Below are 14,512 nucleotides of genomic sequence, written 5' to 3' on the forward strand. Positions count from 1 at the left end.
GGAAATGGAAAAGGTACAGAGATGGGCAACTAAAATGATTAGGGGTATGAAACAGGAGGAGAAATTAAAATGACTGGGAATTTTCAGCTTAGAAAAGAGACAACTAAGGGGGAATATGATAGATGTCTACAAAATCTTGACTGGTGTGAAGAAAGTGAATAAGGAAATGTTATGTAATCCTTCACATAACACAAGAACTGCAGGTTTCCAAAGTAGCAGCCGTGTTAGTCTGTATCCGCAAAAAGAACAAGAGTACTTGTGGCAGCTTGGAGATAATAAATTTATTTGAGCAATAGCTTTCGTGGGCTACAGCTCACTTCATCAGATGAACAGAATGGAACATATAGTGAGGAGAGATATATACCACAGAACATGAAAAGGTGGAGTTGCCCAATCAACTCTAGAGGCTAATTAATTAAGATGAGCTATTATCAGCAGGAGAAAAAACTTTGTAGTGATAATCAAGATAACCGTTTGAGACAGTTTTGACAGAAGATGTTAGGATACTTAACATGGGGAATAATTTTCAATGTGTGTAATGGCAAAGCCATTCCCAGTCTCTATTTAGCCTAAGTTGATTGTATCTAGTTTGCATATTATTCAAATTCAGCAGTTTCATTTGGAGTCTGTTTTTGAAGCTTTTCTGTTGCAAAATGCCACCTTTAATCTGTTACTGAATGCCAGAGAGGTTAAATGTTTCTTACTGGTTTTTCAATGTTATGATTCCTGATGTCAATTTTTGTCCTTTTATTCTTTATGTAGAGACTGTCCGGTTTGGCCAATGTACATGGCAGAGGGCATTGCTGGCACACGATGGCATATATCACATTGGTAGATGTGCAGGTGAACGAGCCCTGATGGCATGACTGATGTGATTAGGTCTTTATGGTGTCACTTGAATAGATATGTGGACAGAGTTGGCATCTGCTTTGTTGCAAGGATAGGTTCCTGGGTTGTTTTTGTTCTGTGGTGTATGGTTCTGGTGAGTATTTGCTTCAGGTGGGGCTGTCTGTAAGCGAGGACAGGCCTGTCTCCCAAGATCTGGGGAGTGAGGATCATCTTTCAGGATAGATGGTAGATCTGATGATGCACTGGAGAGGTTTTAGTTGGGGCTGAAGGTAATGGCTAGTGGTGTTCTGTTATTTTCTTTGTTGGGCCTGTCTTGTAGTAGGTGACTTCGGGTACTCTTCTGGCTCTGTCAATATGTTTTTTCACTTAAGCAGTGGGTATTGAGTTTTAAGAATACTTGATAGAGTCTTGTAGGTGTTTGTCTCTGTCTGAGGGATTGGAGCAAATGTGGTTGTACCTTAGAGCTTGGCTGAAGACAGTGGATCGTGTGTGCGTCCTGGATAGAGCTGGAGGCATGTAGGTAAGTATAGCGGTCAGTAGGTTTCCGGATAGGGTGTGTTTATGTGACCATTGCTTATAGCACAGTAGTGTCAAGGAAATGACGCTTGTGTGGATTGGTCTAGACTGAGTTGATGGTGGATGGAAATGTTGAATCATGGTGGAATTCCTCCAGAGCTTCTTTTCCATGGTCCAGATGATGAAGATGTCATCAGTGTGAGTAGGGCATTAGGGAATAAGAGCTAAAGAAACGTTGTTCTAAGTCAGCCATAAAAATGTTGCATACTGTGGGGCATGTGGGTACCCATAGCATGCCGCTGATGTGAAGGTATATATTGTCCCAAATGTGAAATAGTTGTGGTGAGGACAAAGTTGCAAAGTTCAGACCAGGTCTGGCATGTAACTAGTGCCAAACTGGGGGGGGGGGGGGGGGTAGGGAAATCACTGCCAGGCACAGTTCCCAGCCACAGACACAACCACCCCCAAGGACACCAGGCACTGACAGACACTTCCTCAAGGACACCAAGCACAGCTCCCCAGCCACAGACATCCCTTCAGGGACACCAGGTACAGCTCCCCAGCAAGACCCCTCCCACCTCCCCCAGGATACCAGAGACAGCTCCTCAGATGGACAGCTTCCTAGACTCACTTGGCACAGCTCCCCAGCCAGACATCTTCCCGGGGACACCAGTGTGACAGCCTGTACCCTTGTGTTCACCCCTTCACAGGATTATGATAAATTTTATACAAAGTATGCCTTGTGGTATATCATTTAAAAATACATAATTTACAACCTTGTATGTAAAGTTATAAGATTCCTGTGCATGATATAATTAAGACATGTTCCTGAACTTGTTCCAAGTTTGGGGAGCGGCCACAAAGAAGTTGCCCAGAGACAGAAGTCAAGCTCACCCCTCAGCCAGGTGTCAACAAAATCAAATGGACCATCACCTGGTTAAGCAGCCATTTTTTGGCAGGGCAGAGGGTGTGGGTGAAAAATCTACATCTGGACAAAGAAACAATTTCGGGTTTCTGTCCACACACACTTTCTGTCTCCTAAACCTCCCATAGAGATGCTTCTTGAAGAAAAGAAAGAACTATAAGAAGGGAGGGCAGATGCCCCAAATTAAGCCCTTTCTCTCTGTCCATGGGATCCACAACACCTGAAGAACAAAGGAAGCAGCATTGAACTGGGACAATGAAAGAAATTCAACCAGTAAGACTGTTGGAACAATGGGTAAGAGTTTGAATTCATTTAGCTTAAGTTTTATTTTCTTGTAACCAACAGTTACAAGAAAATAAATTACAGTTATGCCTCATTACTTGTAATCCCTTAAAATCTATCATTCTGTAGTTAATAAACTTGTTTTATTGTTTTATTTAAAGCAGTGTGTTTAGATTGAAGCAGTCGGGAAACTCCATTTGGGATAACATGGGTTGTACACATCATTTTCTATGAATGAAATGACAGACTTTGTATAAACTTGCGTTGTCCAGGAGAGAGCTGTACAAGAAGTACATTTCTGCGGGAAAGTCTAGGACTGGGAGTTTGCTGGGGTTGTTATGCACTGTAATTCAAGGGTGGCTGGCCATATCACTTCTAGACTATAAGGGAACCAAGTAACTTACATGCTGAAGGCTGTGTGTGAGCAGACCAGGAGTGGTTACTCTCACAGCAAAACAGTGCAAAAGATACCCCAGGATGGAGAATTGCAGGGACACAGTTGTTGAACAGTCCAGATTGTACAGCTAGGTAATATCACAAGTAGGCACAGCTCCCCAGCCACACCCTCCCAGGGGACACCAGGCACAGCTCCCCAGCCGGACACCCCGGGGACACGTGGTCCTGCAGGGATGGGGTGAGCCCTGCCTCATGTTAGGAGACTATAAAAGGGTGAATGGCTGGAAGCTGGACTCTCCCCCACAAGAATTCTATACCCGCCCCTGTGAAGCAATTGGTTGCCCTTCCTCATTAATCAACAAAAATCCCCCCGCTCCCGATTGGCTCTCCCACAGCTCCGCCCCCTCGTTGGCTCTCATAGTGGCCCCGCCCCTTCCCGGTAACCATGGGTTACCATCCTAGTTACGTGCCCGTTCTTCCTCGCTTGGAGCGTTCTCCGTGTGGCTGCGACCCCAGCCAATGGGCGAGCGCAGAGGAGGGGGCAGTCACGTGAGCCTAGTCACGTGCTACAACAGTGGCAGCGTTGGGCCCTCAGGAGCCGCTGCTGAGTGCAGCCACCGACCCGAACGCGGCTCCCCCCCCTTCCGGGGCCCTCATGGCGGGGGGGCGCGCGCGAGGAGCAGCCGGCGGGCGGGGCCACAGGCGCCTACGCGGCTTCGTCGCCTCGCCCCGCTGCTGAGCGCCAGGTAACGGGGTGGCCGCGAGCGCCCGGCTGGAGCCTCTGACCCCGCCCCCCCCGCCGGGCCTGGTCCCTGCCCCGGCTCCCCTCGCTCCTGCGTCAGGGCCGGGGTTGCTGGGCTCGTTCGCGGTGCCCGCGGGCCCTGCTCTGCGTCCGGGAGCCGCGCCCCAGCTTCATGCGGGGCTCCGGACAGCTGCGAGGCGCGGGGGCCTGGCCGAAGACACTGGGGCGGGCTCTGGTGCCTGCTGGCGGGAGCGTTAGCCCGGGGCTCGGTGGAGGGAGGCGGTCCCAGCGCATCATTCCGCTGGGTGGTGTGGTGCAGCCCGAGTGTCTGCTTGGCCAAAGGCGGGTTGCTTCAGTCCCGGGAGAGGAGTCTGTGGGCAAAGCCTTGGTCCGACTGTTAAGTCTGCAGGGAGACAAGGTGGGTGAGGTAATTGCTTTTATTGGACCCGCTTCTGTTGGCGAGAGTGAGAGAGAAGCTTTGGGAACTAAGCAGGGCTCTTCTTTCAGGTGTGGGGGAGAGAGAGCTCAGTGTGGCTCCAAAGCTTGTCTCTCTCTCATCAACAGAAGTAGGTCCAATGAAAGAAAATATCTTCCCTACCTTGTCTCTCTAATAGTCTGGCACTGACCTGGCCAGGACAACAGTGCAAACAACATAGTAAATCTCTAGACAGAGTAGAGTGGATCTTTGGTACCACCAGGAAGAAAATCTCTTCCCAGGGTGGAAGAGACCAATACACTAGAGCATGGGTCTCAAACTCAAATGACCATGCGGACCACATGAAGACTAGTACATTGGCCGGAGGGCTGCATTACTGACACATCCCCTGCTCCACGCTCAGCTCTGCCCCCACTCAGCCCCTTCCATGTGGTCCTGCCTCTTTCCACCCCTTCCCTGAAATTCCCATCCCAACTCTATCCCCTCTCTGCCCCCGTGGGGTGCAGGAGGGGTGTGGCAGTGGCTCAGGGCAGGGATTTGGAGTGTGGGGTGCAGCAGGGGGTTGGGGAGTAGGAGGGGTGTGGTGGGGGTCAGGGCAGGGAGTTGGGGTGTGGGGTGCAGGAGGGGTGTGGCAGGGGGTTGGATGCAGATTGCAGCAAGGGGCTCAGGGAAGGGGGGTGGGGTGCGGCAGGGGAATCAGGGTGCATGGTATTGTGGGGGTTGGGATGCGGCAGGGGGCTCAGGGCAGTGGGTTAGGGTGCAGGAGGGGTGTGGCAGGAGTCGGGTTTCGGCAAGGGGCTCAGGGCAGGGGGTTCGACAGCAGGAGGGGGTTGGGGGGACAGGCTCTGGCAGACCTGCCTGCCCTTTCCCTGCACTGCTGCAGGAAGTGGCGGGAACATGTGGGAGGAGAGGTGCAGGGGTGTGTGATGCTGTTGCTTCAGTCATCGCCCCCAGCAGTTCCCATTGGCTGGAAACGGAGAACTGTGGTCAGTGGGAGCTGCTGGGGGCGGTGCCTGAAGCAACATAAGCACACGCCCCTGTGCCTCTCCTTCCCCAGGTTCTTTCCGCTTCCCAGGGCAGGCAGGGAGCCTGTCCCGCTCCCGGGCGTCAGGCTGGAGCCTCTCTAGGTAAGCACTGGGGGAGGGCGGGGGGGCTGTGAGAAGCCTGCGGGCTGCAGAAAATAACCTCATGGACCGCGTCTTTGGGACCCCTAGAGTAGACCTGTCTGCAGAGCAGTGGCTGGACATTGCTGCAGATGCATGGATGGGTTTGGACTACTGTTTGTGCAGTAACTTTGCATTACAGAAGAACAACTTTTAGTGGTTCGACTATCATACTGTCTCATAGCACAGTAGTGTTCCTTATTTTGTACATCTGTTAAGTTAGTTTTCACGGGTAGGAATAGTATTAAAATTTTTGCTGAAAAAGCTTTTACTGTTGAAGCCACCTCGAGGTTTTGTTCAAAATAAAATTCAAATAAAATAATCCCATCCCCTCCTCTAAAATTCAAATTTAAGAAAAGTCAGGCAAGGCATGTAATAAATATGGAGCCAAATGTGATTAAATTAAAACACTTCTTGGGGAGTGGTAGTTTTAAAGGCTTGGTTTTTGTTTGGTTTTGTGTTTTGTTTTAAATAATTAATTTATAAGTGAGACATCAGACTGTTGTTTTGGGAAGAAAATTCCCCACCCTGAACCTCATCACAGCAAAGGCAAAAATTTTCTGGTAATCTAAGACATGATGATGGTTTACCTAAAAACAGTTTTGCCCTACACTGTGAAGATACATAAAAGTGTTTTACATTTGTTCCACTGTATGACTTTGTTCATAGATATAGTATTTTTTCCTGATAATGATTTGCCTACGTTTATATCTCATATGCTTGTCCTGAAGGTAAAAAAGAGAGCTGCTTATTTGGGTTCCAGTGCTTTGTGAGATTGCTTGTAGCTTTGCTGAGCAGCAACAGGAGAGTGAAGCTAGCAAGGTTCTGCTCTGTTTTGTAGTTGACATTCAAACCTCTGTAGGCAGCAGAGAAGCCATCAAGAACTACTGCAATAGTTTTCAAATGTTTGTATTGGTGACCCCTTTCACACAGCAAGCCTCAAATGTGACCCCCCCACCCCCCTTTTTAAATTAGTTTTAAAAAAAATATTTAACACTATTATAAATGATGGATGTGAAGTGGGGTTTGGGGTGGAGGCTGACAGCTCGCAACCCCTCATGTAATAACCTTGCGACCCCTGAGGAGTCATGATTCCCCATTTGAGAACCCCTGAACTGCTGGTTTCATGCTACTGTCTGGGAAAGCCATGAGCAGTAGCAAAAATAGGTGATGTAGTTATTGACGAGGGAGGAAGAGACAGACTGAGAGAGGACTATTTTACTGAAGATTTCCTTCCACCAGCAACCAAGAGACTATGGAAGGAGTGTGTTGTAGAGGCACTCCTTCCACCCCTGGAAAGCTGTGGAATGTTTGGGGAGACAAATCTGTCTCCAAGCAGTCAGATAAGCAGCTGATAAATTTGAAGCCTCATAGTCAGAGGCGGGCATTAGAGGCAGCATCTTTGAGCAGATTCTGAAGATGGTTTCCTGGTAGTAATCCCAGGATACTTGTACTTCCTAGAAACTGGCGAGGGAGATTCGAGCTTCTTACTAGCATGTTGCTGCTGAGTCTAGTGGAGAGAGAAATAGTGGTATTAGGAAGGGGGGTTCCCATACTCTTCCATATCAGCCACCAGATCAGGCCTGCACAACTTGTAAAGTGGCGAGGGCCACATTACTCCAAAGAAAACAGCTGAGGGCTGAAACCCCCAGGTCCTGCGGAACCTCCCCCCCCACCCCCCAGGACCTCCTGGCCCCATGGAAACACCCTGCCCCAGCACCGCCCAGCCCTGCGGAAACAAACCCTCCTTCCCCAGTGCTGCCCCACCAAAACAGCTGTGGGCCAAAAAGGAAGGTTGAGGGTGGGGAGGTGATACTTGATTTTAAATCAACCAGGGGCTCACAGCTGAAGAGGTGGCTGGGAGCTGTCAGGGGCAAATTAAAGAGCCCGGGGGCTCTGGTGGCTGGGGGGAACCCGGAGCTTTGCGGGGCTGGGGCAGGGATTTAAAGGGCCCAGAGCTCCTGCTGTTGAGGGGAGCCCGAGTCCTTGAAATCCCAGCCCCAGCCCATGCGCTGGAGCCACGGCTAGGATTCAAAGGGCTCTGGGCTGCCCACAGAGATTCCTGGCCGCGGCCGGGATTCAAAGGGCTCAGGGCTCCCCGCAGAGATTCCTGGCCACGGCTGAGATTTAAAGGTCTCTGGGCTCCCCGCCGCTGCGAGCAGTCCAGAGCCTTTTGAATCCTGGCTGTGGCTGAGATTTAAAGGGTTCAGGGCTCCCCGCCGCTGCCGGCAGCCAAAGCCCTTTGAATCCGGGCCGCAGCTTGGATTTAAAGGGCTCTGGGCTCCCCACGGCTGTGGGCAGCCCAGAGCCCTATGAATCCCGGCCGCGGCTGAGGTTTAAAGGGCTCTGGGCTCCCCGTCGCTGCAGGCAGCTCAGACCCTCTTGAATCCCGGCCGCGGCTGAGATTTAAAGAGCTCTGGGCTCCCTGCCGCTGCGGGCAGCTCAGAGCCTTTTGAATCCTGGCCGCGACTGGGATTTAAAGGGCTCTGGGCTCCCTGCCGCTGCGGGCAGCCCAGAGCCCTTTGATTCCCCGCCGCGAGCTGCACGGTGAGCCTCTGTGGGCCGCATGTTGTGCAGGCCTGCATTAGATAATAGGAAAGCTACTCTGGTTAATTATTAGATGTGGTAGACTTTTCTGTCCCAGCAGCATAAACAAACTTGAAAGGGCACTTAATTTAAAAAACACACGTGTCTCCTACTGTTGTTTATAACACCTAAGATCATTCTACCTTGAAATCAGACCATTCTTAAATTTGTGTTTACTTTGCGTTTGACTGCCTATTGTGTATAATCAGGTTTCACAGTGGTCACCCTGTTAGTCTGTATCAGCAGAAACAATGAGGAGGCCTTGTGGCATCTTAGAGACTAACAAATTTATTTGGGCATAAGCTTTATGTATAATCAGTGTATAATCATTTGCCTCTGTTTGTGTGGGTGTTTTACACAGCAACAGTGGGGAGAGAAATATTCCCCTGACACTCCATAAAACTAACAGGGAAATTGGATTGTAAATCCCACAAAAATTGGCACGGCAAAGCAGATGGGGAAGAGGAAGCATCTGAGACTACTCTTAAGTCTCCAAATCTGAGTAGATAAGCAATCAGAAGCCAGACCAATTTGGAAGTTTACATTTAAAAATAGCTCCATCTCCTTTTCCCAAGGCCTATATGCTGATGCTCCTTCCATTAGGATCTTAGATCGTGACTACACTTGGAATTATCACTGATTTCAGCCATCAACATAGCTGTGTGATGGGTCATCCAAGAAAGCTTTGTACTATGGGGTTTGTCTCTGCCTGAAAACTGGGTAAATCCTATTGATGCAAGTTGTAGATTTCCTTGTCTACACTAATTTAGCACTACACAGATGCCTGAAATAGGGGTTAATGCCTAGGCTAAACAGAGCCTTCGGATAGGGGTGGTTCTAAGTAGGGTGGCTCTTCCTGATAAGGGAAAGAAAATTTGCTTTGGTTACGCTCGGGGACTAACTGTGTTCTTTGTTTTGTTTTCTTCATTGCTACTAGTGACAAGACTGCACCTGAGCTGGTGCGCTCTGCTTCTCCACCTTCTTGTCTCTCACTGGGATTCTTGGACCTGTCCACACACAATTTCAGTAGCTTCCTTGGCCCTGGATGGCTGGCGAAGAGGGATGTTTAGTCTGATGGCCAATTGCTGTAACTGGTTAAAACGGTGGCGGGAGCCTGTCAGGTAAGATTAAGCAAATGAGAGTATTCTGTGTTTCTACAGTGGCTTTCATCCCAAAGAACCTCAAAGAGCTCTATGTATTGTACTGTGTGTCCAGGGTTACTCCATACTACCATTTTGTCTGTCTGTCTTTTCTTCTTAGCTACCCTTTGGTAAAACCTGATTTTTTATTTTATTTTATTTTATTTAGATAAAAGACCAAAACCTAAGGTGCATAATTGTTTTTTCTTTGAGAGAAAATCAGAATTTTTTTGAGTTTTTAAAAAACAAAATACAAACGAATGATCAGTTACTCAGGTAATTTGTTTCTGAGTGAAAGAATTCATGAAGTTCAAAATACTTTTCTCTTTTGTGTGGACTTATGTTGGGAATTGGGACAGAGAAGAGCAATGACAAAATGTGTAATGTAGGCTGTCAAACTCATTCTGGATTTTGTTTTTAATTATTGTCCATGGGAAAGGATATACATTAAAGGGTAGATATAACATCTGCTGTGGATAAAGTGTAGTATATCATTGAGAGTTTTGAACAAAGATCAAGGGTAGAATATGGCTTCTATGAAATGTTAGTTTTAATCATCATTATTTAAGTGTCTTGTTACATTCAGCATTCTGGTAGAGTATTCTCACATTTGGGACCACTGTTGTTTCTCCCCTCTGTTTCTTTTCCTTCCTCATCTTCCTTCCTGTTTTTAGTCTCCCCTATCCCTGAATGGGATTGCTGACACCTCTCAGAGCCATTGTTTTGGATTGTCAGTTTCCAGGAGAACAACACATTTGTTTATATTTGGTGTACCTTGGAAGAATTTCTTGACAGCCTTGAGAGCTAGAAACTTAATTTAAAAAATATGGATTCTGTTGAATCCAAGCTTGTCAGATGGGTCACATGAGTCTGTTTAGTGATCCCATGAGTCTGTCTCTTATCTGACAAAAGCTTGCAGACTTTTCTGCTTATTTCACTTGATTTGTTTGGTTGCTGCTTATTGCCACCACTGGAATTCATTGTGATCCTGCTGTATACCTCTTGCCCTTCTGGATTCCCTGAAGAAGTTGTTGTGCAGCTTCACAAACTTAGTTTGTCACAAAATGCTATCATATTCTGAAGGAGATTGGAAATAACCATGTTTTATTTAGTGTCCCCTTAATTAGTGGAATTTGAGAACTTGTCACCCAACTATGCCAAAATATCAGTTTTACCTATTTTTAAAATGAGATTAGCGAAGGTGTTGGTTGCAAAAGCATCTGCTTTTTGTCTTTTGTTTTCACAAATCCATGCAAGCTCACTTGAAGTATTGAGAAAGTAATGAAAGTATATTTCCTCATTGCTGTATTTTAAATGATCCTAACCACGGAGACAGGGGGTGTATGTAAATTTAACAGAGCTACAGCACAAGTGACATATTAGATGTATTGCTCATTGATAGGAACAAATACCTTCATTATGGCCATGGGGATTTGCCTTGGTTAGACATTGATATAGCTATCCCAGTATGAACATGTAGTGTACACAGGCAATGCTGCTGTTCGCATTGGTAGAACATAAATTACTCTGCTTGCAATTGGGATAACTTTCCTTGTCTGTTGTGGAGAATTTCAATGGTGCAGCTACACTGATGGTTGCAGTATGATCAAATCCTCAGTGTGGATAGGGCTTTAGTTTTAGTTTGTAGGAAAAGGGGGAAATGGAAGTTATGGTAGTTGTTAAATAGAATATTACTATGTCAAAAAATATGGAATTCAAACTGATGATACCTGGGATTAAATTTCCAAGAGACAGATAGAAATGAAAGGCAAATCATTAAGTCTTATATATATCTCTTCAAATTATATTATCACCCAGTATTAAGCTTATCTCTTTATTACTTAGTCTGCTGCACTCTTTGATTAGCTGGCTGTATGTTAAATACCAAATAAACCAACATAAGTCTCTCTGGTACTGGATATTTTGAAACCTATTGGGTTTACAGGTTTGTGGTAACTTTGTTATTTATGCATTCAAATACTTGCAAAAATCCAACACAATGTTCAAGTAGGGAAAAAAAGCCTTGCAATATCTTTTTTTATTTCTTTTTCTTCTGAAGGAAGGTGACACTAGTGATAGTGGGACTCGATAATGCTGGTAAAACTGCTACAGTGAAAGGAATCCAAGGAGGTAAGCAGTAAATCTTTATATGAAGTTCTGAACTAAGTATTTTAAGACTAAATATGCTGGTCAACTCAAAACCTCTTTGTAAAATGACCAACTTAAAAAAATCCTAAATGATATGACCTCAATTCTTACATCTCTTTAAAAGGATTTAGAAAGGGGTTTTTTGTTCCTCTGTTTAAATGGGTATTCCAAGCAAGGGGAAAACTGACTGTACAAAGGAAGGAGTGAAACAGATGACACAAAATTGCTGTCAAAAGCAGAGAGAGAGACATTGTGGGGAAAAGATCTTATTTCAGTTATAGTATTCTTAAATGTTGTGGTGACTATGACAGTGTCCTGGACAAACTTTATTGAATTAAGTGCAAGTATTTTAGGAGTTGATTGTATTACCAATGAAAATGTCAATGTCCTATTGAGGGATTGTATGTATTTACATGTGGGACGAGGGACTACCACCCTCCAGGAACTAAAAATGGTGGAGGTGGGGAAGTGCTTAGGCACATTCACTCAAGGCATAATGCCTCCAGATAGTTTCTGCCACTGGAAAGAGGCTTACCTGTGCTTGTTCATACTGAATTCTCCAGGGACCAGCAGTCAAAGGAATTTTGGGTAAATAGGCTGAGTTAAAACTGACTCAGGGTCTTCTTTCTGATCCAGCAAACGGAAAGGGCCTCACATCCAAGTGGGGTTCTCCCAGTCCTTAGGGAAAAGTAGAAAATCTGTCTCTGGCCCACTGATGCCCCATAAGACATCAGCTGGTTGTGAGCTGAAGCTGTGGTGAACTTGTGACCACAAGAAAAAACCCCTGTGTGGGGTTGGAAGGACTAATAACCAAACAGAACCTGTTTTGGAGTGCGGGAGTGATCCTTGGTAAGATCATTAGCATGCTTGTAGGTTCCTTTATTGTTTATATTTTTCTCTGTAGTGCTTTCACCTTAAGAATAAATATGCTTGCTTATAAAGGGCTGTGTGGTAACTTAGAACTGTGGCAATTTATTGTGTAATTATCTTTGAAGAAATGGAAAAACAGGCCTCTGTAGGCAGTCTGTCTTTTGGTGTGGATATCACAGCATAGTCAGGGAACTGTACAGCCTCAAAGTACCCCCATCAAGAGGGAGAGGAACATGTGAAACCGCTCAAGAGAGGTGATAGCTGAGGAGCCTGACCTGTTGGTGCTCCTGCTGGGCCATAGAGGGCAATATGGGTGCAGTTGCCCTGAACTGTGATGTGTCACTTGTAATTATATGGTGTATAACACTTTGAGACAGAAATGAATTCCCCCCTCATTCTACCAACCTGAGTTTATGATGTCCCTTTTAAAAATGACTTTTATTTGGGCTTCTTGCTTTGAGAATATAGGCAAATGACTCCGTCGTAAAAATTCAAACCTTAGTCGAGTGAGTCAAGGGATCAGAAGGGAATTAGGCCTGTAGTTCCCTTTTAAATTCACTGGAAGTTTAGCACATAATTACCTTGGGCTTTTTTAAAATTCCAAGCCTAAATTTTCAAGGAGGTGAGAACCTAAGTGCATGTGCCCTGTTTGTCTGTGTGCACCTGCATCTGGGATTTGTGTGGCTAAGTGTGTGCACAATCACGATTCGTGTGTACATCTGCTCTGGGTAAGGGTGCATGCATGTCTTTTAGAATGTGAGTAGTTTTTCAGTTGTTCATTTTCTGGCACGTGCAATATATAGTTTTCGTCATAGGGTAAGATGCTGTTTCTGTTAGAGAAGGAGTTGACTATTAATTGCCAGCTTTGTGACAGAAAGAGAGAGAAAAAATCTCCAGCGTTCTTTTAGGACTGATATTCTGGCTCATAATTTCGTTTGAGTAATTGCAAAGATATAAAGTGTTTCTTCTGGTTAATGAGACATTTCACTTATTAGCATAGGTTAGAGAAATCAATAGATCTGATTTCTTTGTACAGAAATTGCTTTATGATGAAATATACCACAATGTGCATACATCAGTAAACTGTATGTAAAGTCAATGTTATAAGTATAACCTATTTTATGATATTGACTGTCAGTATAATTAGGAAAGGAATCCGAAGAAGGAAATGTGTATATAACTCAAAGGATGGTTCTAATGATATATTTTTATATCTTCATTTATATCCAAGAAAGCAACTTTCTAGACATTTTCTAGAGCAACAGCTCATTTGGCTTTGGAATTTTCTCTTGCTCCTCTCCACTGACTAATGCACATGCATGCAGGCCATAATTGGAATCGGATAAAATTGGTGCTTTTAAAGACAAATGTTTGGTGTAACTTTGTGTTTGAGATGGTGAAAAGTTTTTCCAGTTATGTGCATTTAATTTAGCATCTAGGGTGTGCTACACAAGATACTGACAGGTATGAAAAGACACACTCTGCCCCAAAATGCTAGTTGAGGGTCAGTAAATCCATGGATTTATCACGTGTAAATGAGGTTATAAAGACTTTTCCCCTCACTCTGTTCTTCTGGATCTATTTTTTAAAGACAGTGAATCCATAGTTGATATTTAATCTGCCATTGTTTCTGCACTGATACTAACACTTCCATCAGCAAAACAAACTAATTTGCCTCAAAATTTGACAGAAAGGTCCTCTTCCAGGATAAACTCTTTCTAGAAAGATGGAAAAAAAATGGATTAGATATTTCCAATATGGGGTTCCATATTAAGAGATTCTGACTCTGTTGAAAGTTTCTTAATGCTTTGTTGTGAAAACAGCTGGACCTAGAAATGTTACATGTGTTTTTTTCAACTGACCTCATGGTGGAGAGTGCATTTAATTAGTTTTCAGGGTTGATAGTAGCTAATTGTTCAGTTATGCTTGGGGGTCATTAATGCTATCGGATGTTGAACATAATTTTAATTGAGTGCATTGTAATGCACATGTATTCCAAAGATATGCACCTTAATGTATTTTAACTCGCAGAATTCTCAACCAGCTGGACCAACCAGCACAGTGGGAAAGACTTGCTATGAGGTGTCTGCAGCCAGGAAAGTTTTACAGAAAAGACTGTCCATCATAATCTGGGCCCCCTGAACTTCACAGTACAATGGAACTAAATTCTGTGGTGGCAGCCTCTAAAATTCTACATCAACATTAACTTGTTCTGTGGTCATGAAAAATATCCTTAGTTCTCACTGTGTCTCCCCCACAAACACATGCAATTCTGCTGTTTTTGAAGATAACATTTTTTCACTATACTTTCCATTTATCCTAGCTGTGCAGTCTGAGTCTTGGCTCCTATAATGATGTCTAAGTGGTCTGGCTCAGAATTGCCATTCCTTGTTGTGCCAGCGAGGGAGGATGCTTTGTACCCATTTCAGTGGTTCATCATTCTAGTTTCACAAGCCTCAG

General features: G+C 45.1%; 1 protein-coding gene across 7 annotated transcripts in view; it reads left to right on the forward strand.

The window, feature by feature from the left end:
- The first annotated feature begins 3,499 nt into the window (after positions 1–3,499).
- The window catches only part of ARL13B (ARF like GTPase 13B), a 92,348-nt gene continuing 81,335 nt past the window's right edge, over positions 3,500–14,512 (forward strand). For all 7 annotated transcript variants that reach the window (XM_075072745.1, XM_075072747.1, XM_075072768.1 and 4 more), the window contains exons 1-3: positions 3,500–3,714; positions 8,833–9,016; positions 11,094–11,164. In XM_075072745.1, coding sequence (XP_074928846.1) covers positions 8,958–9,016; positions 11,094–11,164 — 130 coding nt within the window. In that variant the 5' untranslated portion in view covers positions 3,500–3,714; positions 8,833–8,957. The remainder of the gene's footprint in view (positions 3,715–8,832; positions 9,017–11,093; positions 11,165–14,512) is intronic.

The sequence above is a fragment of the Chelonoidis abingdonii genome, chromosome 1 (assembly GCF_003597395.2).
Source record: "Chelonoidis abingdonii isolate Lonesome George chromosome 1, CheloAbing_2.0, whole genome shotgun sequence".
In the NCBI taxonomy this organism is placed as follows: domain Eukaryota; kingdom Metazoa; phylum Chordata; order Testudines; family Testudinidae; genus Chelonoidis; species Chelonoidis abingdonii.